Source organism: Echeneis naucrates, chromosome 9 (genome assembly GCF_900963305.1).
Source record: "Echeneis naucrates chromosome 9, fEcheNa1.1, whole genome shotgun sequence".
Classification (NCBI taxonomy): Eukaryota; Metazoa; Chordata; class Actinopteri; order Carangiformes; family Echeneidae; genus Echeneis; species Echeneis naucrates.
The window spans coordinates 9,839,995-9,867,660 of NC_042519.1; the positions used below are offsets into that span (position 1 = coordinate 9,839,995).

Sequence of the window (27,666 nt, forward strand, 5' to 3'; positions counted from 1 at the left end):
TAGGTCAGGCAACGTTCAAAAATGCAGCCACCATTTTCCCCAGACTAAAATGCTGGACACTAAAATGAAGAAGGTGCAGTAAATTAATGAATTTATTTATTTATTGTAAATGGTTATTTACACTTGATAAACAAGTTTATATATGGTGAAAACTATGAGGTAGTAAGGTAGTAACAGTTTCTACATTAATGATAGTGTTTCAACAAAAACATTCAACATTTTCTTTTTCATTGAAATTTGCAAAATATCAAAGAAAAAAGTGAGCAGGAATATAACAAAAATTACAATCAAATGCCTATAAACTGGTATCTCTTTGGAAAAGAGACATACACATAACTGAAAAATTATCTACTCAGCCAAATACGGGAAAATAAAGTCTCATTGCTCAGGAGGAAGGCACAAGTTGTTTGTTACCAGTGAAGATGTTTGCAGGAAGAAGTAAATCGTCCGGCCACATGAACAGCAGTTTTATATAACTGGCACAGATGCCCTTTTGTTTGTCAAGTATTTTTTCATTGTACTGACACTGAGCTGTCAGAGATCAGCCACTAAAGCTTCTCCCCGAGACTTCAGATCCCTGAGTACGTCCATTAGGAACACCGTGTTCTGCCCTGTGCTCTCTCTTACAGCCTGGGACACCTGCCCCAGGTACCTGCCCCTGCCCAGCTCCAACAGTGTCTGTGTGTCTTCCACCAGCCTCACCACCCGCTGGTCCATCCAGCCCAATGTCACTTTATGGAAGGAATGTGTCTCCAGGGCCCTGACCAACCTGTAGCCCAGGCTGTGGGCCTTGTCTTCGGACTGCGCACAGCCAGGAAGGCCCCTTTCTTGCTGGTAGGAAAAAATGAGATGGGTCAGCAGGGAAGATCCAGCTTCCAAGAGGGGAGGGTTCGACACCTCTATCACTTTGTTTCTCAAGGCCGAGTCTCTGGCCTGCGCGCTGAGGAGCAGCTCCTCCCTCTGACTTGATGTGGAGACCAGATCTAGAGCAGTCCGGCCTTCTCCATCAGCCTGCTGAAGGAGAACTGAGCCTGCAGGGGACAGACGTGTACAGGATCAGATCACATGACCTTTCCTCTCTGTGATTACAACCATTATTCAACACAACACTGCCATACTGACTAACACAATGCATACAACAGCTTGCATTACCACACTGAGATTACTGCAGTTTTGAGAAATGTTTGCCTTGAAATACTTTCAACACCTCTCACCAAACAGTATTTATTCAACTTATACAAGATAACCTAATAATACAAATATATTACAAAAAAGGTCAAGTTCAATCTGCTTTTCCTTCTAAATGACGCCAAAGAACATTTTAATCACTGTTGTTCAAAGAATGAATGAGGGTGTTCATGAGCTCCAGTGAAGTAGAACATCTGTATAAAAGCACAAGGACAATAGTTCACAGCATATTCAGTCATTGGAGTTCTGAAAACAAGCCACATACATGAACACATTACATGACAAATTGAAATAATACTAAGAAAAAAAATTTAACCAAAGGCCACCATTATTCTACATTGAAAAAGCTGGCTGTTGTAAAGAAATGAGGGCACTCTTGTTATCTAACGTGCTTCTAAGGAAACTACCATTTGGTGATGAATTTGAGAAGTGGCATAATGTTATTGACATCCACCTGCAGTTTTTGGAAGCTGAAAAAAAGTCAAGATCTGATTTGACTCTCAAGCTGCAGCTTGACCTCAGACTTAGAGGTTAATGAGTCTAATATAAACAGGCAGCTGAAGCATCGGTGACAATGTCCTGCCACAGATTGCAGCGACAGCTTCGTTATCAAATAAGAGACACCGCACAGGTCAATGCGGGACAACGGATATAAATAGCACGCAGAGAGACCCACACAGGATCCCATATGCTATAGAGCGGTTGGAACATACAGAAAAGTGGAGAGCATAATAAGCGAACATCTGTTTTCCCACTGGGCCTCAGTGCCAGCCAGGGCTCGTAGCTCGGTGCAGCACTAACTTAAGTTGACACCTTGTCTCAACTGTGTGAGTGGCAGGTCACTTTGTGCTTGCGTAAAAAGCGAGTGAGTGTTAGTGACCTGATGGAGGCTTTGCCTTCCTGTTAGCTGTTTGATGTAACACTGCGAGGGAGCTCATTGCTGTCATCAGTAACACAGCCCGCCAGTGGGGGTGACAAATGCACAACAGTCCTTGAGACATGTGTGACATCAGAAAATTGGTCCATTAAAAGTTTGAACATTGTAGCAAAAGTGATTTGTGAGGACAATTTGTAACAGCAAACTTCCACATTAATCCAAATTGCTTGTGACGATGCATTAGTTTCCACCTTCAATAGGGATCACCCATTTGTTCCCCCCCCCCCCCTCAGGTGAAAGAGGGACATTGATTTAAAAAAAAAAAAAAAAATTATAAAAATCATACAATAAATACTACTTTCTAATGAAATTACTATCTCTCCAGTAACCTTGGCTTTGCCCTTTTAGCCTTGCTTCACTACATTCAAACACAACACAACACTGTCATAGCTGAAGGTAACACTTATTTTCTACCCTGGTAAGAAGCCAGCAAACTTATAATGGTGACATTTCCCGTCTCCTCTCTCTGCTTTGTCTGTTCAGACTGAAAGCCATTTTCCAGTGTCAAACGGGCCCATGTGCACTTAGCCTGCACACAGAGCAGGTCAAGTCTAGTGTGAGCCCTTTGTTTGCTATCCGATAGACCCATTTCTATGGCAATCTGGTTTTGATGGCACTTGACTGTTCAACCTCGGCAATGCTGCCGCTGCCACTTGCGAGCAGGCTTACGATGCTGTGGAGCCTCAACGTAATACACAGACGGCACAAAGGCTGCTTGATACCTCTGCTAGCTGTTGTTGCTGTTTAACAGATACAGCAGGGTTGCAGGAAGCCAAGTTTAAAAGGAGGGTATATTGTGTGTGGTGCATTGTGATATAAACCACATCTACTAAGCCTCCCAACTGCCATTTAGACAAACAGACAGACTTGCTTTTAATGATACTTTATAAATAGTTAAAGTAAAAAATGGAAAACTACAAATTGTGGAGTTGCTCTCTGTCCGTCCATCCGTCACAGAACCAACCGAACTGTGAGCAGCAGTTATGAGATAATCGGTGAGAACTCACGTAACAGCAGGGAAGGTCAGTGCTCATCTACCTTTTAGTGCTTCAAGCCTGAGTGGCAAAAACTCAATCTGCATAAATTGTGGCATTAATCTACATAAACTTTTACATAAGTGGGGAAATTTCAAATGCAGGGGTCAGGCGACGGGGCCAGCAGTCAAGGACGGAAGAGCACAGATTTGATCAAAGTGGCCACAAGAGAAAGGCTGAGGGGGGAGAGAGAGGGCAGCATGACGGTGTCCGTGTGCATGAGCGTGTGTTTGTGTGAGAGAGAGAGAGAGAGAGAGAGAGAGAGAGAGAAAGGTTGTTCACACCAGGTTTCTATAATAAGCTTTCCTCACTCATCCAGTGGGAGTTGCTGTAATGTGTGAAGCCAACCAGTGTGACACATTGGAGACAGTCTCAAGTCCAGCATGGACACATGCAACACAATCACTGCAGAAAAATGGAGCCATCTTTGTCATTTCCAGATGAGCATTACAAAAAGATGGAGAAGCTTTTGCAGCTGTTTTTCTTCACTTGCAGCCTGCTTGGTGCCTTCCTTTGAGAGGGCCAGCCTTGGACCCTGTAAGAGGCCTTTAAGTCTGGGCCATGAACAAAAGCACTCTGTGGAGTGTTTTTTTTAACCAAAGGTGAAGAAAGGGAAGAATCAAGGACAAGGCTTTGCTTCTCACTCCTTCCTCATTATTTTCCTTTCATCAAAAATGATTGATGCTGTACTTTTCGTCAGCTAGCACAAAACAGAGGCAATTGTAACTGTTACAGAACAAAGAGCACACAGAAAATGAAAAATATGTGTGTATGTGAGTGTATGTAAGTATGTGTGCACAAACTAAATGTTTAAGTCACTTCACACTAGTGACTCTTGAAATGCATGAATCCCATGCATCAGTTAAATAAGATGAAAATCCTACAGTGTGCTCTCCTCTCACGGGAAAATATCTTGTTGCAGCAGCAAAGATATGTAAATGAATATAACAGAAACAGGGATAATTTAAGCATAAAGCGCCAGACAAAGAAGCATTTAAACAAGTCAGATTTCCAATTACATCTGTGTTGTCAAACAAGAGAAACCTTGTGTGAAAAAAAAAAACCCAAAACAAACAAAAAAAATACCTGCCCAAAATTCCCTTCAAAAATAAACAACGGCACTCACTTTTCTCAACCAGAGACCTGTTTGCTAACGCATGTATAAGATTCAAGCTGTCGGGATGAGGGGGAAAATAAAAAGAGCGAGATCGAAAAACAAGACTTTTCCTCTTCTCCCCGCTGTCGCCGTGTCAAACCCAGCTGACAGACAGGCTCTGACTGGAGGGATAACACTGGTGTGGGGAGCAGAAGGCCCCTGCAGTACGGCCCTGAGCTCGGCTTGCCTGAAAGCCTGTACACCTCACTGTAGAGCTGAGTGTTTGATTGCAGATCTGTACGCCTGAAAACTAACCGTGTATGTCGGCGTGTGGTGTCAGCCGTTTGTCACATTTGCATCTTTGCCTGCCCGACTTTCTCTTTTTATTTACATTAAGCATTGGCTTCTGTGTTTTGCGGGAGTTTCTTCTCGTGCCCGTTTAAACTGTGCTGGTATGTCTCATCCACTGGACAAGAGAATCACTAACCCTTTATATTTCATTGCTGGATATAAAATAAAGTCTAATGTTCGCACCTCACAGCTCAGCAGCGCTTAATAGAGACATTGATTGTCATAGCCAGTGATAAATTACAGATATTCTAACACAAGACATGAAAATAGCATCACTTGCCATTTATAACGTAATACACACATATATGCACATGCACACTGTGATGAGACTAGAAGCTGGGGGATGGATTCGGTGCAGGGACAGTGACTGAAGTGAATCCAGGTATTGGCGCTGGGTGTCAGATATGCTGCAGTGGAGATAAATAAAACACCTGGGGGATTACAAGAGAGCACAGGGTAATTACACCAGCCTTTATGTATGTGTGTGTGTGTGTGTGTGTGTGTGTACGTGTGTGAATGAGAAAATGCCCTGTTAAGCCCTCAGTTGTGAAGCTACAGCACAGGGAGTGAATTCACATACTGAGCAAAAGCCACTGCCTGATGCACCAGCCAGATACAGTACACACACTCACACACGTACACACACATACATATACATACAGAGCGCAAAGCCCTTTGGCCTTTAGAGGGCAGGCGAAGACAAGAAATATAAAAGCAGGAGTGGAGGAAGGGAAAATTGGCGCAAAAAAAGGGAGGGAGGGAGGGAAGGAAAGAAAGATGCAGTGCTCCCTCCCCCTGTGTCTCCTTCTCTCCCCCTCTCTCTCTGTGTCTCTGGTCTGAGGCTGGGGCTGAGGCAGACAAGCTGGGAAGCAGGCAGCTCCACAGCATGGTAAACATTCTCTCTCTCTCTCTCTCGCTTTTCCCCTCTCCGACTGGAAAAGAGAGCAGAGTATGTGAACTGCAGCCAGGGGCACGGCATCACATATCCACTGGGAGCTGCGAGCTAGCGACTAGAAACCGCAGCAAAAACAGCAAGGCCAACCAAGTGAAGCACTAAAGCAGCCAGTGGAGAGGCATCAGATGTAGGAAAAAGAAAGAGCAGCCAGATATTTGAATATGTTAAAATCTCTTTAGAAAACAGGATCTGAATGCTTGCCCCCTTTTTCTACCTTGATGTTAAGAGGATTTTAAAAAACGGCTGGGAAAGCCTGTGGAGGTTACATCAGCACTGTGCTGCCTCAGCTACATTTCCCTTTTGAATTCAGTTGAGATGATACAAATGTCATTGCCAGTCCGGTAGGTCACCGGGGAGCATCATCACAGCCCTGTGGAGAAGGTGGGGCAGATAAGGTAAGATGCAGGCACCGACACCAGGTTTGTGATATCCCCTGCCACTGTAACCCCCGCCTGTATGAGGGCATCCAATACGCTGACTACTGAGGGCGACTGGCATCTTAAACGATCTGAGGGGAGCCTGAAATGAGCTCTTAATTGGTCTCCTGACTCAGAAAAGGCTACTTGCCCCATCACCTTTAGTAATACATCATGCACCAAGTCTTCTTGTTCAGAGAGATAAATTGTTTCCCTTAGCTAATTATTTAGTAACTCAAATTATTTGCAAGTGAAAGCAGCAAAGTGTAGCAAGCCAACGGGAAATCAATATTCAATACATATAATATAAAATAAAATAATAATATTCAGTAAAATAAAAAGTGATCACTTTTATTGTTGACGTTCCCCTCACTTTTGTTTCCTGGGACACACTGGACACAGTAAACTGTGAAAAGTGAAAAATCTTGAGTTCACCCTCATTCTCCTTCACTTCTGTCTATCTTTTCACGCTAATTCCTGAGGCCAACAGTCTTTTTAAATAGTGCTAAGATATCATGCAGAATTATCACCGAGGATATTTAGGTTAACTCAAAGAGGACTGTGACTGAAACTGCGTCTTTAAAACAGAAAATTGTCTGTATTGTAAAAAGCCTTTCACACGTGACACTGTCGGCTTGGCTTTGGACTCCTTTTACGTTCTTGTTGTTTAAAGAATGAATAGCTGCTGACACTGGTTTTCTTTAGAGGATTTCAGTTCAAGGTGAGCTAGTATGGCTTCTCCAACTTTAACAATTAAAACATTCAATATTAAAACACTCAACACTCACTGCAGCGCTTAGCTTGTCATTGAAAGCATGCTTTAAGCAAACTCTTAACTGCTGTTGAATGTCCTCATTTACACCATATGACCCCTCAGAGTTCGAACATCACACACTGTTGACTTCCAGCATCCATTGCTGCAGTTCCTGTTAATGAATTTTGAAGAAATTTTTTTTTTTCCTCTTGTTAGTATGTTCTGGACATAATGGAAAGAATTTTCTAAGTGCGACTTTGAATTCTTTTATGAGTTGTTGAAAGTTATAATTTAAGTGGACAAATAATAAGAGGGCTATTATTCGTATTTGTGAAATATATGATGATTTAAGTTCAGAGCTGGAATGCAGAGACAGAAAATGATCTTCATGGCCGACAAAAAATCATCTGTGGCCTTTGATCATGCTGGTTTTCTTTTCTGTCAGCCTGGAAGCTGACAAAGGGAACAAACTAAACTTTGACACTCGTCTTTGTTTGGGGATGGAAAGAGCATGTTCTCAACACCTAAAAATTCTGCACTCTAAATTATCAAGAAATGGAAATAGAAATATATGACATGAAATTCAAGATGGCCCAAATAAAAATGCTTTCATGGTCCTTGGCCTCTGCCCTCTCCTTTTCACCTCAGCCAATTCCTGGTAGCCTTCAGTTTCCGTGCATTTTGTAGCTGTTTAAGACGAAAAAAAAGAGCAAGACTTGTGTGTTTGCACACTTTAACAAAGGAGCTGGGGAAGAAATGTTTGCTAACAAATCGCAAAATCATAAATTCTTTCAACCACTCTGGCACTAATTTGTATAAAAGATACACACAGACACACAACACACACGCGCACAGGGATCTCACCCTCTTCTTGGAGCTCTGTGAGGAACATCCAGAGAGACTGTTGGATTGAGCTCCAGACTAAATCCTGGCAACCACCCGAAGAACGCAGAAAGGAAGGTTTTGGGGGGTTGGATAGCAAAAGACAGACAGACAGAGGAGAAAGAAGAATAATCTAGCTGGAAAATTCCCACTGAGGGAAGTCCTTGAAATACTGCCTGAAGAAACCTGCAGTTGAAACATCAACACACCCGAATGAAGCTGCAGCCTCACCTCTAATAGTACGAGCGCTCAGCTTCTCACAGTTGCCAGTTCAGGACCCACAGGGAAATAAGTGCTGAGCAGTATGAACTTTCTTTACCGTATTGACAGTGAAGAGGCCCAAGTGTGTCTCAAGCACAACCTCTGTATGTGTGTGTGTGTTTGTTTGTATGTATCTGAGACAGAGATCGACAAACAGACAGAGACAAACCATGACTGACGACAACAGTCTGAGGGGACTGTGTGTTTCCTGTGCCACTGAGCAAATGACATCTTTCTGCTCCACAAACACACGTTCACATTAAGCTCTGCATGGACCACCAGATGATGTGCAGTAAGCGTGAGCGTGTGTGTTTGTGTGTGCATACAAGAAATGCAGAAATCCAAAAGGAAATTGAAGATGCAGTCATGTAGCAACTTTCCCTGCCTTCTTCAACCTGACTCCAACCAATCAATTAGTAGAGATTAAAAAACAAAAAAACACCAACAAAACACTTTGACACATACCTGAACAGTTCTTTCTGCGCTTATACAGTTTCCTCTTCAAGCATCTCAATGAACCTGTGTGTGTGTGTGTTTACAAGTAGAGGTGGACTAGCTGTGCTTACTAACATGGTGGGCTATATTGAGAGGACGCCACCAGTGATTACAATCACAGGGCAGAGTGGTGACAGCTTAAAGGCTCTTTTCTTTATTTCTCCACCCCATTTGCTCACTGATACAACTCCTCTATGTGTGTGTGTATGTGTGTGTATGTGTGTGCATGTGTGCCAGGTCTGAACTGCACAGCCGACGGCTTGGGGTTATTTTCCATTCAAATCAGGGGAACTGGCTGCCCTGGCCACCCTGTAAAATTAAAACACTCCTACCAGCTGAGGAGGGGCCACAGGGAGCATCAGATGTTCAATTGCAAGCTATATTCAGGAAAATGTTTGTGTATGCATACACCAAAACATATATCCAAGGACACTTAGCTGTATATTTACATACTGTGTAAAAACAATCCAAATAGACACATTTATGAACAGCGTCATGTGAGGTGGCCTTGAGCGATGTGAGGGGGAGGGGGAGGAGAGCAGAGTCAGCCTTGCCCTCAGCCATGGCATCCTTTTCTTGCCAGCTCCATAAGCCTAGAGGGGCTGAGGTAAGGGGTGGGATCCATCCAACGCAACCCCCCCGCCTTCAATTCACCCCTAAAAAGGCAAGCACACACACACACACACGCACACGCGCGCGCACACACACACACACACACAACACAGGCCTCCAAGCAGACAGGCTTACAAAAGGGTGAGATCACTCCCAAATAAAGGCTTTGTTGGTGTGCCAGTGTCAGTGTTGCCCTCTCTGGTCTTGGCAGCTAGTTCAATTGGAAACAATGAGGACAACAGGGTGAAAGCCTCAATGAAAAATATAGTTTCAGGAGATGTAGCAGGTCCAACACAGAGAGGTGGAAATGTGTGCGGCCCAATAGCCTGCTTTCCCAACATGGGTCCCTAAGATACTTTTTAAAATATAATTTAAAAAAATAGTCCTGCCCAAATTTAAAGGAGAAACTAGAAAGAGGAGCAACATAAAGATAGTTACTGTAAACAAGCATGATGCAGCATGAAGCCCCCAAAGCCAAAACTTCCCACTTTTAACAGCATGGACTTTGGGTGGGGGACATCCAATGCCTATCGATGGTGTCCATGGCAACTGGATGGAGATCATGGAAGAGAGACCAATAGAGACAATATAGCCTGGAGTCAAGAGGACCACCTCCTCACCAACTGCATGCTGTAGCCTTTAGACAACCTGCGATCAAGGTGTGAGGAAATAGCAAACAGTCAGGAAGAAAGCAAGTGGGAAGAAGTATAATGTACAAGCCTGCAGGTGCTTCAAACTGAGTGTTTTCTCATTCCTGTTATTCTGCCTGGTCTGAGTGAAGGACCTGGCCAAGACAGCAGGCCAGACTTCTAGTGAACAGACACACGAACGAACGAACAAACACACACACACACACACACACAGTCTTTCTAGTCTAATTTCACTGATACAGATAGCTGCTTCTTCCTCTGACCTCCTTTAATTTGCTCTCCCTCCTGTTACTGAGGAAGAGAGGGGGGAAAAAAAAAGAGCGTTCTCTTGTTTCCTCTCCGGGACTAAACAATCCCAGTCTAATTTATTTTTTGAGGACAGAATATGTACATGTGTTAATGGGAAAGTCAAATCAAATTAACTATAATTAGTCAAACTGAGAAGTGAGCTCAGAGATAGAGGTATGTTACATGGGAGACTTATTCAACACGAGGACATGGCACCCCCTCCCTACCATCCAAAAAAAAAAAAAAAAAAAAAAAAAAACACCCACACTTCCCTATTCCTTTTCCACCTGCTGCCATACACCCAGCTAAACCGCCCTCTTCTGTGCTCTGACACCCATCATGCTCATTTTAACCCTTCTGAGCTCAGACTGCATGTGGCACGCACACATCCAGACACCAAACTAGTTGTGTTGTGACATATCCCCCCCTCAAAAAAACTGGGGGGTATGAATTTCACCAGCAGTGCATCCTGACTCCTCCAATCTAGTCATAAAGACATTAACAGACATCATATGAGGTGATGCTGTAATCTATTTGGACAGACTCTGCAGTGCAGGATCGCATGACGATTATGAAGACAAGCAGTGGGGACAGAGGAAGAGTTTGGAGGGATGATGTAGACTTAATGCAGTGAAAAATGAGACAACTTCTTTGCCCTCAGGATCAATTGTGCTCGTCTTGTTTCCTTCAGGTACTGCAGGTCACCACAAGTACTAATGCTTTTCTTGTCAAGATTTGTCATGTTAAAGAAGTCTGTAAACATTTGATCCATCGTGGAAAATCACCCGTGTCTTTCAAACTTGGTGCTTTTTTTTTCTTCTTTTTTCTAAAGCCTCCTCCAGACCCTTGGAAGACATACAACTTCCTGAGTTTTAGGAGTCATTTGTGTGATGGTAGAAAAATCTTTAGTGTCCCTTTAAAAGCTCCACCATCAACAGGTCCCTCATTCCACCAGAAGGATAGTTACGATAAAACTGGCCCTGTTAATAAGGTCGAAAGCAGCATTCAAGCTGTCACTAAGCTCTGCTACATTTGTTGGCTACATTAAATTGAAAGCCTGTCTTGGACACAGCAGCAGTGACATGCTACCCACAACTGCAGTAAATCATTAGCTAAATAGCTAATTCTACAGATTAGCTCCCTTGGCAGCCAAGTGGCCAGGCGAGTTAAAGGTGTTTTATTTTAACATTATATGATTCCATCAATGTGACGACGACCATTTGATTTAATGAATCATTTTGAGAAAGATGGATTACATGAAGACATATAAAAACAGTGGGGTATATCTCACCCAGTTAGAAGATTCAAATATGTAAGACCCAGCTATGATAGTAATTCTCAAGTGGCCTGCCTAAGTAATGGCACTGTCAAAAAATAAACTGTAAAAATGAAAAAATCTGGCCTATTTTGATTGGCGGCCACAGTAAAAGCATTAGTGTGACCTAGTAAACACGCACCTGGATATACAAGGGAGTTCATTTTCATTTTAATCCATTTACAGCTGGTTTCTGTAAATCATTGTATCTGAGCATGTTTGCCATTTTAATAGTATGCACTATTCTGTGTAAAAAGGTAGCAAAAACACTGACAGACAGGTGCATTCATGTGCATCCATACAACAGAAGGACTGATGACACAAATGAAAATCACAAATGATTTTAAATGTAATGTGCAACCAACTCTTGTGTTTGGATGCTAGTGATTCCCTCCTGAGGGTCATTTGACCTTCACTTTAAAGACCAGTGGTATTAATACGTAGCCATTATTAAGGGATTATAAGAAGTAATTATAGTTCATAATTCTTAATCGTGTTTGATAACATCAGCGTTTAAAGTATCCAGGTGTATTGGTGAAGTTTACCCACCTGCGTACTCTAGGAGCATTTTGGCGATGTTCATGTGTCCGTTATGCAGGGCATCATGAAGTGGGCTGACTCCACCCACCTGGCTATTGAGCACAGGAGGGGGGCAGTGACGTAGCAAAGCTTCCACGCACGCAGTGCTGCCATGATTACATGCTTCATGCAGTGGAGTCCAGCCGGCATGATCTGCATGGTCAACAAACACACATGCACACAAATAAACAAACAGTCAAGCTGTGGTGTTTACTCTGACTGGAGTGACACGATGACATGAGTTTACTAACTCAGTTTGTAGCAGCCAAGTTGTTGTTTACCTTTGGGAGGTAACAGCCAGGTTAAAAAATAAGCTAGCAGGGGCTACATGAGCCAAACCTTCGAGAAACTGAAGAGAACAGCAGCTTCGAAATGCGGGTAAACCGAACCCTGGGCATAGATGGTGGACAAAACAACATGTGTATGCAAGTTCGCAATTCTAAAAGAACTTTTAAGACAGAAAATCAAAGACCTATCTGTCTTTTCTACTGTTGACTGAGAGTGATAGACCATATAATCAATATGCCTTCATAATGTTTAAATTCCTAATGCGAGTATCTGAGTCAAAAACTAGCCAATGCCATGTATGTCAGAGCAATGTCAGACTACTTTAGCCCTTCTTTTAATGTTTTACAGCGTTCTTTACTTCCCTACAAACTCCTCAGTAATATTGAGATAAAATAGTTGGAGAACATCACAAAGTAGATCTGTTTTATCTAACACGAAAGGAAAAAAGTTCTGCTCCAGTTAACACAGGCCTCTTTTTGTGAGACAACTGAATGGTGACAGTGGTAATTTTTCACATTTTACCTGTACTTCTGCCCAATCAGACTTTGGACATCACGTTTTGCGTGAGTCTTCTTAGATGCAAGTTAATTTAGACTGCTACTAAAGGGCAATTACAAAATCAGAGAAACCTTTGAAAAAACATAACATTTTCATAAAAGGAGGGCAAGTCATTATATTTGACCTAAAGGGATTAAAATAAATCACTCTGAAATATCAAAAGGCATTCAATTCACTTAGAAGAGACCCCAAATTTATAAATCTCAACCTCCACACCCATCACGCTCTTCCTGGACACACCCTTTACATTTTAGCTAAAGGTTAACCTCAATGACGCATATGCTATTTCATCTCCCCTCGTTTTTTTTTTTTTTCCTTCTCTGCTGTTAATCGCTTCTTGAAACCCTAGAGCAAACAGGGGGAGTGAAGTGAGATGATGATGAGACTGAGGTTACAGAGAAAGGGAAAGCGAAAAAGTCTTACCTTTAACATTGACGTCTGTGCCAGGAAGCGCCAGGATCTGAAGCACTGTTTCTACTTGGTTCCTCTTGCAAGCTCTGTGGAGGAGGGTCTCTCCTTCGACCAGGACACACAATGGACCAGCACACCCAGAAGAGAGAAGAGGCGGAAGAGAAGAGAGCAATCCAAAATTAGGGTGTGCCCGATGTCCTGCCCATTGTCCCCCTCCATATGGTGAACACGCCAATAAAATGCCACAGAAAAATCCCTAAACACCAAAAAAAAAAAAAAAAAAAAAAAAACCTGACCTAAAAAAGTGCGACCCACCAATGAGGATGCGATTTAAGAAGAGTGATGAGAAAAGGGGGGAGAGCTTTCAAAAGGAAGAAAATGGGTGGGAAAAAATTAAAGATGGAGAGTTTGGCTAATTCGCCTCGGTCTTTACCCCTTTTACAGACACGGAGATTTTCCACTTACACCTCAAGCCTCACAAAGTTAATATCAGGGCAGTAAGCGAGGGGATGAATGTGGTGGTGAGAAGGAGGTCTTCCTTCCTGTCCGCTTGTCTCTATATTGTTACTTGAGAGGAAGTTATGGTAGACAGCCCATGCACAAAGCCTCGAAAAGGATTCTTCACAGATCCAGGGTTCAAAAGCTCCACTGGGCATTGCCAGTGTCACCACGTGATATTTAATCAGCAAACTAGTGAACAGGCATGGAAAAAAACCTCTCAAGGATTCCATTTACATTTTTAAACACAATTTTCTCCCCCTCTCATCCCTTTTTTCTCATCTTTACCCCGTCCCCCACTTTTTCTGATACAATATTAAATCAGGAATATATTAGTGGGCCAGAGCCCCCTCTTTTCATGTATGGCTGAACTTCAGAGGGAAGTTAAAGGCCAAGCATGAGTGGCTCTGTGCTTGCCAGTATAATACAGGACTGCAAAGCCTGTAATAAATGCTTTACTAGCTCTCCCCAGGATGCCACGCCTGTACAGGGGCTCCACTCCAGCGCACACAGAGCACATACTGGGGCAAAATGAGGTGGAGGAGGAGGACAGGGAGGGAGGAAACAGGGGAGCAAAGAAGAAGCAGTGGAGGAGAGAGTGAAAGGGTTTCCTGCATTTCAAAGCACGTAGGGGAAATATTGAAAAAAGCTGGATCCTATTCATTGTGAAGAACTCCTTTCTTCCAGGAGGTGTCTTTGAGGATGCAGAAGAAACATTAAATGCCATCCTCCTGTTAGTAAAGAGGTTGAAGAGCGGAGGAAAAAAATGCAGAAATGGAAGGACTGTTTTTCAAAAGGAAGATCATCGATGCTATCCCTGGATATCTAATGCAAAGCCAAACACAGAAGCTGAGCTGCAAGTTCTGAAAAGCATCATCATTTACAAACATACAGAATTATATATTATATTATATATTCTAACATTTCAGTTATAAAGCTTGGTGCTGCACAAACCTCTACAAACCATGCATCCCTGAATGCTCTGAGATGATAAGGTGGATTATGGGAATAAATGGTTAATGGCTAGAGCTGCACTGAAGCACTACTCCACACCAAAGTCCATTTCTGCAGGAGTATTTTAGTTGCCACCGAATAGGCTCCTCGTTGTCTAAAAATGTAACTGCTGTCAAGTGAAAAAGAAAGACAGACACAAAAAGTAATCACTTACTTTTTGTACAAGCAGTGAGTGCAGAAACAGGCTGATGGCGCAGATACTTATTTCGAGCGTTCACTTGTGGCACATACGCAACGTTAAGAGGCAGCTCTTTAAATAATAATTTACTTTTTCAACAAATGGCAGTATGATTTAACAGAAATGTCTCAGCTCATAACCTAAATCATTTGTCTGACAACTTAATTGCTGAAAAAAAAAATGACAGATTTATTTTGTGATATTTTGTCTGATCTGAGTTTCCTTCTGAAAGTATATTTTACAGTAATAATCATATCTGAGTTACAGTCCAAAGTTGTTACTGAATGTTACATCAGAGAGCAGAGGGTGTTTGTACAGCATTAGCATTAGTAACAATAATGAAGCCAATCAATGAAGCAAAGCAACATTTTCAATGTAAAAAGAAAAAAAAAATCACCCAAATAGAGGGTGGAGCACTGAAAAAACTACAGTCCCTAATGAGTAAGCTGTACCGTGTGGCACGTCAGTGTTCTGACATGGGCTGCTCTGCTATTACTGGGCTCTAAAATGCTGTGATTAAACACCCATTCCACTACACCCCATGTGTACACATCCTCGCAAATGCCATGACCAATCCACGCACTGTTAAATCACTTTAATGGCTCCAATTTGGACACAACGCCTCTATTATAGGGGTAATTGCATGCTCAGCATTTACAAGCACGGAAAGGATAAATCCGCCTGTCCTTTTCTATAAATCCCCTGTTTCACACTTTAATAGAAAAGTTAAATGTATGTGTTGCTCTTTATATCCCTCAGTCTGCTTGCTGCACTCCTGTAAAGTGTCGCTTGGCCCGCCGATCCCTGGACCAAAAAGCTGCTGGAAGCCTGCAACAATGCTATTTGTCGGGAATGTGTTAGAAAGGTATTCGGTGCCAGTTATTGGATATATTTAAAACTATTTGAAGACTACTGCTGTTTGTGGCTGAGAGAGCACAGGCTGCACATTAATTCCCCCAAATCAAAATTAATGCAGCTTTCACTCTACTTCAAAACGATTTGCGTTAGAGACCAACATTTAAAGTTTCTCCAGCTGAAGGTTTTAATGCACAATACTACTATCACTACTACTACTACTAATAATAATAATAATGATAATAATAGCATTAATAATAAACTAAGTCAAGGTGAGAAACAAAGCAAATCATAAATATAAAAAATGTGGATTGGTTGTCTCACATTTGTAGATTGCTTTGGAAGAAACTAGCTGCCAAATGAAAATGTGGGATTAAAGTCTGGCTCAAGAAAAAAAAAATGCCTCTGTCCACTTTATTTTATACTGCACATAAATTTTTTATTGATGGCACAGCTCAGTAGAAACATTGAAATTGATCAATCGGTCAATATTTGCTCCACAGAAATGTTTTAATTCCCTGGTTAGATCAATTAGTCACCCACTCAGGATGAAGCTATGTTAGGGTTAGTGCATTGTAAAAGTCACCAAACTCTTGATAAGAATAAAAAAAATGTGAAGAAGTGGATCCACCTAAATGTATGAAACACAGTTTATATATGGGAGCAGGTGAGGTTAGTCAATCACAGTCCTATACAGCAGAACAGTGTACAATAATTCTCTTGAGATCAGATGGTTTTGTCAATTTATGTTTGCAAGAACCAGTATGAATTGGAACTGTCTCAACTTTAAAGCCAACACAAATGAGAAAAAATATATGAAATGCTTGGAAATGTAGATTTATAGCTCTAGAGTAACTGGGCAAACCTCTTATGTTGAGGAAGACATGCAACAAACAAAAACCAACAAACTGGGCTTTGGGGTGAGATTCTGTTCAGTTTTATGTAGGTTTTTCGTTACTTTTGGAGTAACTTCTGATGTTAAACTCGTGGGTAGAAAATTAATGAACTCTTTGATCAACTGAGGCAACAACTTTTGAAATAGTTACCTCTCTTTGTTGGATAAAGCTGCTTTGTGGACCTTAACTTACCAAAAACAATCAAACTGGTCTTTGAATGCTGTTTATGCTGCTAAAGTGATGACTTTTAAAAATTGTCCCAGGAATAACATGAAGCTATAAGCAAACATAAGTAGCAGAAAAGCACACAGCAGGTCTTGTTCGAAAACCTACAGATTCGATATTCAAGCTGATTTAAAATGAAATCTCTGCTGAGCTTCCAGAGGCAAATACGGGACTGAACAAGAGAAGTTCGTCCCAAATCCCTCAACCACTCTCACCTACTGTGACAAAGATACTGAGGTTTCAGCAGGCAAGACGGATGCTCCAAAGCAGAGAAGTGTAGCATATAAGAAAGTGAGCTTACATATGTGGGTGAAAAAGCCTGTACGAGAAAGAGAAAGGGGGAAAGAGAGAGAGAATAGGATGAGAGGCCGGGAGGGGAGGATGCTGTGCTGATGGTTCATCAAAAATTAATGCCGACCACATCGGTATAGAGATCACGTAGTGAAAAAAACAACACATGCCAACAGCCTTGAGTCTCCTGCCTCAGCCCTCCCTCCTTCACACCGGCATAGGGCCTTTCTGATCAGGTGGAAGGGGGAGATATGAGCTCTGACACCTTCGAGAGTTCACACAGAGTGCCATGCCTCTAATTGCAGGAAGTTCCACCAGTGCAGCCGCTGTACATCTGCAGCGCAACCCTAATTGCTGCATTTAGTATCCCTAAAATGGAGATCTAAGGGGCACTGAGCTACATTAATATGCCTTATTGTTTTGCGTGAGAAACCCATAATCCAGGACATTTATTTATATATATATATATATATATATATATATATATACACACACACACGGGTTACTTTTCTAAAAGGTAAGTAACACATGGAGGAAAAAACTAAACAATACAAAGTCCCGGTGTTGAATTTAAATGTGACTAGAACAAGTGGAGGAGGAGGTGGCGTGATACGGGGGTAGCAATGCAGTTCACGCTCTGCCCCGAATGTACACGACAGGCCTACTTATGCAGTAAGCTGCCCTTACTGCCGAATTGATGGAAGCGTGGTCAGATGCAAATCAATCGCTCTCTCCATACATTATGTGCTCTTCATTAAACTGAAAGTGATGACAGAGCTATCATGTTCCTCTTTACTGATGACCTAGTGCAGTGCATCAGTCCATTAAAAGTCCACTCCTTGCAAATGTGAGGCATCTTGTCATGCAGCTGTGTGTGTGTGACAGTGTGTGTCATACCTGCTGCATTGACTCTGTTCAAACCTCTGGGGATGTTCTCCTTCTCCAGGCTTGATTCATTCACCAAAGAACTCTGAGTTCTGTATTGAAACAAAGGACATGGTCAAAGGGGTTATTATGAAGATACACATGTGTATGTAAACCTGAATCAATAAGAGACTACCCATGATTCACATAAACTAGTCCAGTGATTCAATGACTGACCATTTGAGCATGGTGGCAAAGTAAAGCAGTGGAACAGAAAGTGGAGCAGGCAACAGTATACTGTGAGAAGTGCCATTAGCAAATGAATCCCTTGTGGTGCCCTACCATCTTATATGAAATCTGACAATATCTGTCAAACCCCCACTGTGTTGGCCACACACGCGTACACTACACACACCCAATCCGCCATTTTCATCTCCAAAGCACTTTTCCTCCCACTTATCGCCTCAAACATACAGACAGAGAATTCGATGTGAGCAAGCACATTAGGAGGAATAACTAGTAAAAGAAAGTGAAGCCTCTTCAAAGTATTGGCGTGCTAATAGCTGTGGGCTGTCACTAGTCCTGTGAGTGGGTATGGGAGATCTTGCCTGCATGAAGCCTGACAGGTGTCTTGTGTGTAGACGTTTGTGCACGTGCGCATGCGTTGCCTTGAAGCACAGTGCCATCCATATTACAGGGAAGAGGCTTGTTCCCTGGTAATTGGCTTGTTCAGAAGCCAGGAAGGAGCTCCCAGCAGTGAGGAGGAAACACACGTCCTGTCACGCGTTGCTTGTTATTAGCAGGGACAAGGCTGAGGGGAGATGAGACGAGCTCTGTGTGTATATGTGTGAGAGAGAGGGTCCATAAGAGTGTCTAGGATGAGGATGCTCCACATCTCATCTCAAACCACTCCACCAGAGTGTCCCCTGTCCATATAACCTGGCAGCAGAGGCAGTTGACAGTACTTGGCTTGGACGTCCCCCCCAGTCTCCTCTTCCTTCATGATGCACTTTAGGAGGCAAGCATGCTGTCAGAGGCCCAGTGATCATTTCTGGGCCTAGGGCAGCATGTGCATTTGGAGGCTGACTTTCAACAAAGTTGTAAGGAAGTGGAAGCAATAAGGAAGTGCAGGGCCAATGCCACAGCCAGAAGAGCCTGTACATCACATTTCCTACTTGCTTTGATTCTCCAAAAAGGGCAAAAAATACATATTGGTAAATTGGATTGTTTGTTTTACAGATTTGGTCGGAAGAGTAAGGCGTGGTTAAAGATAGCAGCAATGCAAAGTTTCACTAAAACCTTAGCTAAATTACTGCTCTCCCTCCTCTAAAAGCAGGCAACTCCACGCAGCCAGCCGGCAAGTCAAACAGCCATCAAAACAGTGTTGGTGCATCTTGAACACGTGCCCAGCCTGTCTGTTTGTGCAGAAGAAGCACATTCTCCTTTCATCAAACAGCAGCAGCATCAAGTAACAGTAAAACAAGCTAATGTGATCTAACAGCCAGAAATGAAAGGGGTCACAATGCTCCTCTAAACCTTCATGACCCCCCTTTTCATAAATCCAATCCCCAGCATTTTCTTGGGATTTTGTCATTAATCGGTATTGACAGTTTGAAAAGGCAGCAAAAACAAAACTGAAGACTATAAAATACCAATACTTAATTGTTAAAGAAAACAATATAGCTGATTTCCCTTTCTTTTTTCCCCACACATCACGTCACAACAGCTCCAACATAGAGGATTCCATTCAAAACATCTCAGAAAATATGTATAATATAATTAATTCAACCATAAAAATTAGGAAACAAGATTTACTTTTGCTTTCTGTTCTCATTTATCACAGGCTTTGTCATTTTGATTTCCGTTCTTTCTTTCAGGGTCAAATGATTTTACATGCCCTTTGGCATTTCTTTATCTCACCAGCACAGATTGAATTCCTTGTTTTATTCAGTTCTTCTCATGTCTTTGACAAAATAAACTAAATCCTTGAAACTGTATGGAAGGCAGAGAAGCAGACAGTAAAAACGGAGCAATGATTGGGGCAAGAGGGGATCTGGTCTGGTCAGTGCATGAACCAGTAGCCTTCACATGAACTTGCTCCCCGGTGACTCCTACCGTTCTCCAGGCCAACTACCTGCTGGTGGAAGAACAGATGTCTGAGATGGGCTATGGGATGGGTGTGTGCGTGTGCGTGTGTGTATTCAGAGAGGGATTTAGTATGCAAGAGAGAAGATCAAGAGAGGCGCAGAAGGGGGGGTGAAGGCTGAGAGCTGGTGGTCGTAAGGCAAGACACAAAGGCCTGATGGGATATTCTAGTCTGTCGATCTGTCAGCTTCCTGTCTAAATCAGACTCAGCACTGTGTGTGTGTGTGTGTGTGTCTGCACCCCTTCTGTCAGCCAGTTCTTACTGATACGATCAGACCTGGGCATGACCCATCACATGCCAACTCCTTACACTCTGTCTGACCTCCATTTGCCTCCCTCCAGTCCCCCCCGTGCCCCCCACCACACACACAGACACACTCCTCCCTTCTCCAGGTGTTTCTGTTCCTTTGTTCCTTTTAACTCACACTTCTCATTGAATCTGAACATTTTTACTTGCCATGCCTTACGCTGTCCAGCCTTAAATCTATGGGTGGAACCCTGACAATGGTTACAGTGTGGACAACTATTTGAATTTTTATTTTAGATGCACATGCCAACAAATATGGCAAAGAATGATATAACTATTGTGACGGCATAGCAGATTTTCTTTTACAGCTGAAGTGAAATCTGACCGGCAACACGCATAATGTTACACATAAATTTTTCTTAGCTGTTGCAACTTTCTAATGGTGCTGTGGGCACACTGTGCCCACAAGTGTTTTGTGGAAGCAAAAAATACAGACTGGCCGTAATATGTTCCCAAAAAAGGTTAGTAATTTAAACATGTAGAGAATGTCAGGATATTCCCCTGCCCGTAAAAATCTTTTATTAATCTCAGCCCAATAAAAGGTAGCTAGAGAAGAGTTCACAAGAGGGATAGAAGAGCAATGAAACTGCGCAGACTAGGCTAATTTCAAGGCTGATCTTTAAACATAAATTTTTTGTTTAAAATGAAGTCCAGTGTAAGAAACTAAAATGAATTGGACAAAAGTATAGTTTGAAATGTTTTTATAGAGCTATAATTTATTGGCCTTTGTGCAGCCCTCTCCTCTGCATCCATGTCTACTCAAGCTCTGCTTCAGGCTCTCGTGAAAATGTACCATGGAGACCAACAGTGGTGTGTTCAAGGCTGTGTGTAACTGACCTGCCATCAGTCTCTTGGCTGGTGCTGCTGTGGGAGAAGGGTCCAGTCCTAAGATGTGCATCAATGGGACTCTGAGCTAAACTTTCCAGAGCAGGTAGGTAAGACAGCACCTGACAGACATCACACAGATAAACAAAGTTATACAGTGTCTTCAAACTTCAAGTGAATGTTTGTGGCTTTAGGTGACTGGGGAGGCACAAAGAGTCAACCAGTGAGCAAGAAATCCAGATGTTCTACTGCAACATAATATAATGTTTCAACCACATCAGTAACCTTTGTCTTTGTAGCTGTAAACTGTAAAATAATCTATACCCTGTTTCCACACTGCCAAGATAACTAATGCAGAACATCTGTGGTTTATGCGCTAAAATGCAAAAGCACAGAGGAAAAAGAAAATGAAAACTGAGTAAAACTAGAGTTTTCATTTGAAATTTCAATGCCGATAGTTTATTCAATTATGTCATTCATTGCCGCCTTTTTACAAACATGAAAGTAATGGAAAATCAAATCAAGCACAGAGATGTGCACACACACCATTTTCTTGAGAGAGAGGGGTTCATTGCCCACAGTAAATCCATTTCTGCAACAGAGATTCCTGAATATGGCATCAGCCATCACCAGCTTAAGTCTGGTGGAGGAGACCATGTCCACCAGCTCTGCCACAACAACTGGAGACACATCTGTACAACAGACCAGAAAAAAAGACGGAAAATATTTAAACATACAAGTTTTCTGAAATGACTTTCTTTGAAACAAGCCAGTTGACCTTAAGGTGCTGTATTTCATTGCAAATTGTATTTTAAGATTTTTGTAAAATGTATTGAAATCTTACAATTTCCACTGATAGAAAGTAGAATTACTGGGGATTAACATGACCAGCACACACAATGAAACATGACATACCACAGCGAGAGGAAGTGAGAACAGACATTGTTGTTCTTTCCATTGTGCAGTTTTTATTCCATACCCTGGCTGATGACAGCAATGTGCTCTGCGAGGTCTTTCAGACCATTTTCCACAAGTTTCTGGTTCAGTTTAAAGTGCTGCTGCCACCAGAAGTCCACAAGAACAGACAGGATGGCCAGCAGGGTCTCTGCCAAATGCAGATTCTGTTTCTCATTCCTCTCAGCAGAGTCCTTCAGTGAAGATAAACAACCTTCAGGTTCAACATTATACTCATTCAAAATCTACAAATAAGGCTATATAAGCAGTTGAAGTCTATTGGTCATGACAGATCTGGTTGATTGAGATCAAAATGAACTTACTTCTGTCGGTTATCTATTGTGTACATTCTGGTAAACACCATGTCCACTGAGAATATCAATACTGAAATCCACAATATTTACCTCAGTGGCAGCCTGAACCAAGAGCTTGGTTAGTTGTTTCACAGCTCGAGACAGCAGAGAGGAGCGCTCCCACACAGTCCAAAAAGTTGCATACAAGAGAGATCCTGATGCTGATGCCTGAGAGACTCCTGTTCCCTGAGGCAGCACAAAGTCCCTGAGCCCAAGAAAAACGAGAGAGTGACTGAAGGAAGGCGAGAGCTTCTAATGTAACTAATGAAATGATTTACTGCAGGAGCAAAAACTGTTTTATGAATGTTGAATTAAATTTGCAGCCAACATTACATTAAATCGTACAGCATAATCATTAGTATTGACTATTATTCAACAGCTTGAATTATGAGGATCTGTTAAATAAACCGCATTCATATATGTGGAAACATCGCTCCAGGACCTTGCTCACAGAAGAAAGATTAGGGACTTGGCTTATAAACAGTAAGAAAGGAGAAAATAGAGTGAATAAAAGTCTAAAGGGGCATCCTATCTCCCACTGTATATGTGTCAGACAGTACCCGTTGGTGACAGAGTGTAGCTCCCCTTGGAAGAGCCTGAGGAAAAATGCCACAATGTCCCTGTGGAACTGTATCAGTGTTGGCAGAGCAGGTCCTGGCAGCGGATGACACGTGACCTCACTGGACAGGCAGTAACTGAAGGAGTCCACACATACAGAGAAAGGTAGAGTTAGTAGCTTTTGATGGAAGAGAAGATTTAGGTGCTTCATCTCTTTACTAAACTCTAAACAATCGAAAGGGTGAAATTATTTTCAAGAATAGTTTAAGAAAAATTCAGGTGTCATCAGGATTACCTGATGGCTGTCTCTAGAAAAGGCCAAAGGCCCGTCTTACACCGAGGACACTGCAACATCTGGGTGAAATATTTTTTCGATGTGTTGGGAGCCAGCCAGGGAGGGTTGGTAACAAGCAGGTTGTACATGACCTGCTGGAAATTTCTTAGGAAGACAGACGTGGCATTTCCCTGTAATGAACATAAAACAATTGAAGCTTGAGTAATTTTAATTTTTGTTTTTACAGAAAGATTGCTAAAGTATAGCAGACCCTGGAAAAAATACACCAAAAAAGTCAAATATAGAAATTCAGGAACATAAATGTTCATTCAAAAGTTCGTTCAAACGTTCAAAAGCAACATTTTGAGCAGGTTATACATTCAAACAGGCCCTGGGGCTCAGACAGCAGCAGCAGCAGCAATCTAGTAATTCTGGTCCTACCTGCTGTGCGTATTCTAAGAGGGAGATCAGGTATGACACTGGTGGCAGCAGACCTGGGAACACAGCACTTCTGATTGAGTCCAGGGCTTCAGTGAAGAGACCACACTCTATCATGCTACCGACATTGCTGAAGTCTGTTTCTGCTGCCTGGAGGAATAAAAGAACAATAATGAAATGTAAGAGGTATATGGAAAGGAGGAGAAGACATGACACTCAAAGAAGTGGCTGGCAGAAAGAGGAGATAAAAAGCAAGGGCAGAAGGGTAATGGAAATTGGAAGTGAATGGGCACCAAAGGTTCCCAGGGTCATTTCTGACTGTCACTTATTGGCAAATAACATCTGGACTCAGAGAATACAAAATGGGAATACATGAGCGTTTATAATAGCAATCTGATGGAGATCCACTTGGGTAAGGTATGGACAGGACAGTGGAGAGTATTGTTAATAGGGCTGCCAATCAAAGCTCGGAGAGCAGCTGACAGTGGTGGTTAAATCAGTGACCTGAGTATGATGCGCCCTTGGTCTAGATGTCGCTTTCCATTGAAATATATGACATAAAAGAAATTGAATGACCTGATCTTGAGGAAACACATAGTTATTTTAGAGATGTAAAGTAATGATTGGGGGATGGAGGGGTGTGTCTGCTGGTCTACCTGAGACTGGGGACGGTAAGGGTCATGGTAACCGAGAAATTCAAGGAAGCACAGTCTCTTCCTGGCCTAAAAAAAAAGAGACTTAATTAATAATGATGAAGAATCGCAGAGGTCATCCATCCATGAAAAGAATGTAGCTCAACTAAAAGTTCTTCAAATGGTTACTATAAACTATGTTTCAGTGCTTCTCTGCAACATGCTTCCACACACAATCAAGCAAACATACAAACATACCTCGTGTTTAATGACATAGTCCCTGAGCTCTGTCTCCAGCTCAGAGAAGTCAACATCAACAAAGCTTCCATGATTTGTCTCTGCTGCATTTACATCTGTTACAATGAAGTTCATATCCGCACAATTGCTCTGCACAAGAAAATAAGAGAAGCAGCTTTAAACTTACACATTTTCAATCCTAAATTCCTCGAAATGAATTAGGACCATATCATATCTTTTACATATAATAGCCTGACTTACCCCAAAAAGATGCTGAACAATATGGCTTACAGAGAAGCAGGGAGCACTGTAGGATTTTGAGTTTTCTGTAATGGGTTTTGCCATGACATGAGTGATGGAGGCATGAGAGGGAGGAGGGATGTGGTAAACTTTGGCCCTGCCTGCTTTTAGCAGCCTATCAAAGAAAATATTCATAATCATACATTGCAGCTTTTCTCGATATATCAATTGACTGTTGTGATTAGTGATACAGCATTTTGTGTGACATGTCACCTTGTGAACATGGCTCTTCGAGCGGGCTCTTGGACCATGAGGAGAACCCTCCAGCCTTGGAAGGCCCCAGTCAGTCTCCCGCTGACTACCTTTTCCCTCCACTGCTTCGCAGGGCAGTAGGTAGATGTAGCACCTATGGAAATGGAAACCTCATAGGGTTCCTCTGGGAGCCATAAGCCATTCTTCACACTGTCCAACACATAGTCAGGAGTGACAACCCACTTTCCTGGTTTGATCAAATGAAAGGGAAGAAAAGGTGTTATGTCAGCTGTTGGACAACAAAACAGGAGAGCTACAGTAAAGTGCGAGAAGTAGCTTAGTTTGATAGGTCATCTTTATTTAATCAGGAATATAAAATATGAAATACTGTCAAATGTGTACCATCATCATTATAATAATCATCTCGACTAACCTGCAGCACAGGCTGCCAAAAACTTTTCACTTGACAGAACCTGAGGGATTATGAGATGAGTGCTGGCATGCTGGTAGATCTGGAAAATAATCACAGCATTGGTTACAGACATCTAACACACAGTCACATAGACCAGACAGCTGTACTGAAAGAAATTAGCTTTTAAATTTCTATCCAGTGCAAATAAATTTTATCATGTCACTTTTAATTTTAACAACATATTTTTAATCGAAATGTACTCGGAATCATTAAGTTAGATAATAGAATTTTAAAATTACACAATGTGGTCATTATGATCAAGTCAAGTCACTTTCTTTGTGTAGTGCCAATTTAGAGCAGAAGACTACACTCCACTCCTCTCCACGGGAGAAAGAGCCTTCTCCAGCTTCAGCTTCCTCCCAGTATGAGAGCTTTGGACAATCTGGACTCTTAAATTACTCCTCAAAACTCATCTATTTAGACAGGTATATAAACTTTAGTTTACACCATCTATCCTAAACAATATTAGCTGTATGTAGGGCTGTCTCAAAAAGTAAAATGAAATAAATTAAAATAAAAGTGAAAGCAACTTGTTTTTCATTAGTATGTATTTAAATGACCCAGAGTGAGTTGATGACCAGAATTCTGGTTGTTCATTTCAGTTACTATCCTAAATAGTATAAAGTAAAAGTATCATTATTTATTGGCTCTTCAAAAGATTTGCTCAATTTTCATATTTCTGGTGAGACTAATATAACGGCACCATGCTCATAAAGTTCACTACTATTTGGAAAAATATTGTAGGTTAAGTTGACATGAACGTGTCTCTACTCACTGAGCCACCAATGTATTTCCCACCCAGCTTCTGGATTCCCTGGACCAACACTCTCTTCTTGTCACGGCTCTTGATCCCAGAAATTTGGAACACATATTTGCAGCTCTCCATCCTGAGGAAGAGACACAGAGACTACACGATGTTAATTATGCGTTGAGTCAGATTGTTTCTTTTACACTAAACGATGCTGTAAATTCTGTTTCACTACATTGCTTGGATATAAAAACAAAACCAAAGGAAGACATGAAATGCACACCAGGACACTTTGTGTGCTGTTTGGGGATTTCATTTGATTAAAATTGAATTTGAAACCAAACATTGGCACCAAAATAATAAAACCCAAGTCCACTTGAACTTTCTCGGTCGGCCTGCAGCACTACAATGGCTTACTAAGATCCTGATGTATGTAAACAGAGCCAACTGATCGGGTACCTGTGGTTGGGCGCTATGATGACTCCAGGTTTACCTACTGGCGCGCCAAAACTGGCCACAGACTCCAACATCCGATAAAGTAAGCAGTGTTTGATGTCAGTGTTTAGTTTTTCTCTTCCAAAACAAGACAATCAACTTCGGAGGGGGACGCACATGACCTCTTTCCCCCTTGGCATTATAAAAGGTTAGATTTGTATTGAATCGTTGCGCTTCCTCACCGCCCAGCGACAAACTATTGACAGCTTCTCGACCCAGCTAACTACTTCAGAGAGGGGGGACACGCTTATATCAATATATTCTGCACAGGTCTTTAATCTTTAAATTGTAAAATATTCTATTTTTATATTTAAACATATTTTTAAATAACGCGTGATATAAAATCATATAAAGCATTAGTTGAATCAGCGTGTTACTTGGTCACTTGGAATCAGCCTACCCCCTTTTTTTCTGGCCAGTTGGTCTGCGCCGTGGAACGGAAGTTATCATCGAGATACTTCCGGGTTGTTGTCACGGACGCTTTCAGCTCCCGGAAACAGCCAAAGTCCCGCTTATCATACTCCCCTGATCGATCAACGGAATAATTGGATCGATCGATTACATCGGTTCGATCCCAACCGAGACGGCACTAAAGAAACTGTACGTCCGTTTGCACACAGTGCTCAGAGCTGAGTGACGTTCAAGGACAGCGACAGTTAAGCCCTCCATCACAATCATTCAATTATACTAGGATACATTTGGTGCTGAATTGTCTCGTTTAACAGTTCAAGTATTCATACAAATGGCTGTCGTAAACAAATGTCAGCAGTAAGTGACTGCAAACGTCGCTGGCCATATTCCCCCTTCCTGCAATGGATTAACTTTTAATCACGTATGTGAAGGAG

The 27,666-nt window shown here is 42.0% G+C and overlaps 1 protein-coding gene across 2 annotated transcripts; it reads right to left on the reverse strand.

Annotated features, from left to right (window-relative positions):
- Positions 1-116: 116 nt before the first annotated feature.
- Positions 117-26,999, reverse strand: slf1 (SMC5/6 complex localization factor 1). Of its 2 annotated transcripts, none has more exons than XM_029511666.1 (18): positions 26,786-26,999; positions 26,354-26,465; positions 25,540-25,618; positions 25,128-25,353; positions 24,876-25,029; positions 24,636-24,764; positions 24,402-24,467; positions 23,749-23,895; positions 23,329-23,498; positions 23,036-23,170; positions 22,527-22,680; positions 22,148-22,316; positions 21,715-21,860; positions 21,181-21,290; positions 17,925-18,004; positions 13,083-13,175; positions 11,784-11,966; positions 117-1,031 (listed from the first exon to the last, which is right to left on the reverse strand). In XM_029511666.1, exons 1-18 carry the CDS (start codon positions 26,854-26,856, stop codon positions 535-537), a joined length of 2,721 nt encoding a protein of 906 aa, XP_029367526.1. In that variant the 5' UTR covers positions 26,857-26,999; the 3' UTR covers positions 117-534. The 2 variants fall into 2 exon arrangements, with proteins under 2 accessions (XP_029367526.1, XP_029367527.1); XM_029511667.1 differs by having other exon boundaries at positions 26,354-26,485.
- Positions 27,000-27,666: the final 667 nt, after the last annotated feature.

Coding starts and splice junctions, on each gene's coding strand:
- slf1 (XM_029511666.1), bottom strand. CDS start 26,856: ATGTTGGAGTCTGTGGCCAGTTTTGGCGCGCCAGTAGGTAAACCTGGA. Junction 23,171..23,328: donor TTTCTAGAGACAGCCATCAG/GTAATCCTGATG, acceptor GGACTCCTTCAG/TTACTGCCTGTCCAGTGAGG. Junction 11,967..13,082: donor CACAGACGTCAATGTTAAAG/GTAAGACTTTTT, acceptor TTGACCATGCAG/ATCATGCCGGCTGGACTCCA.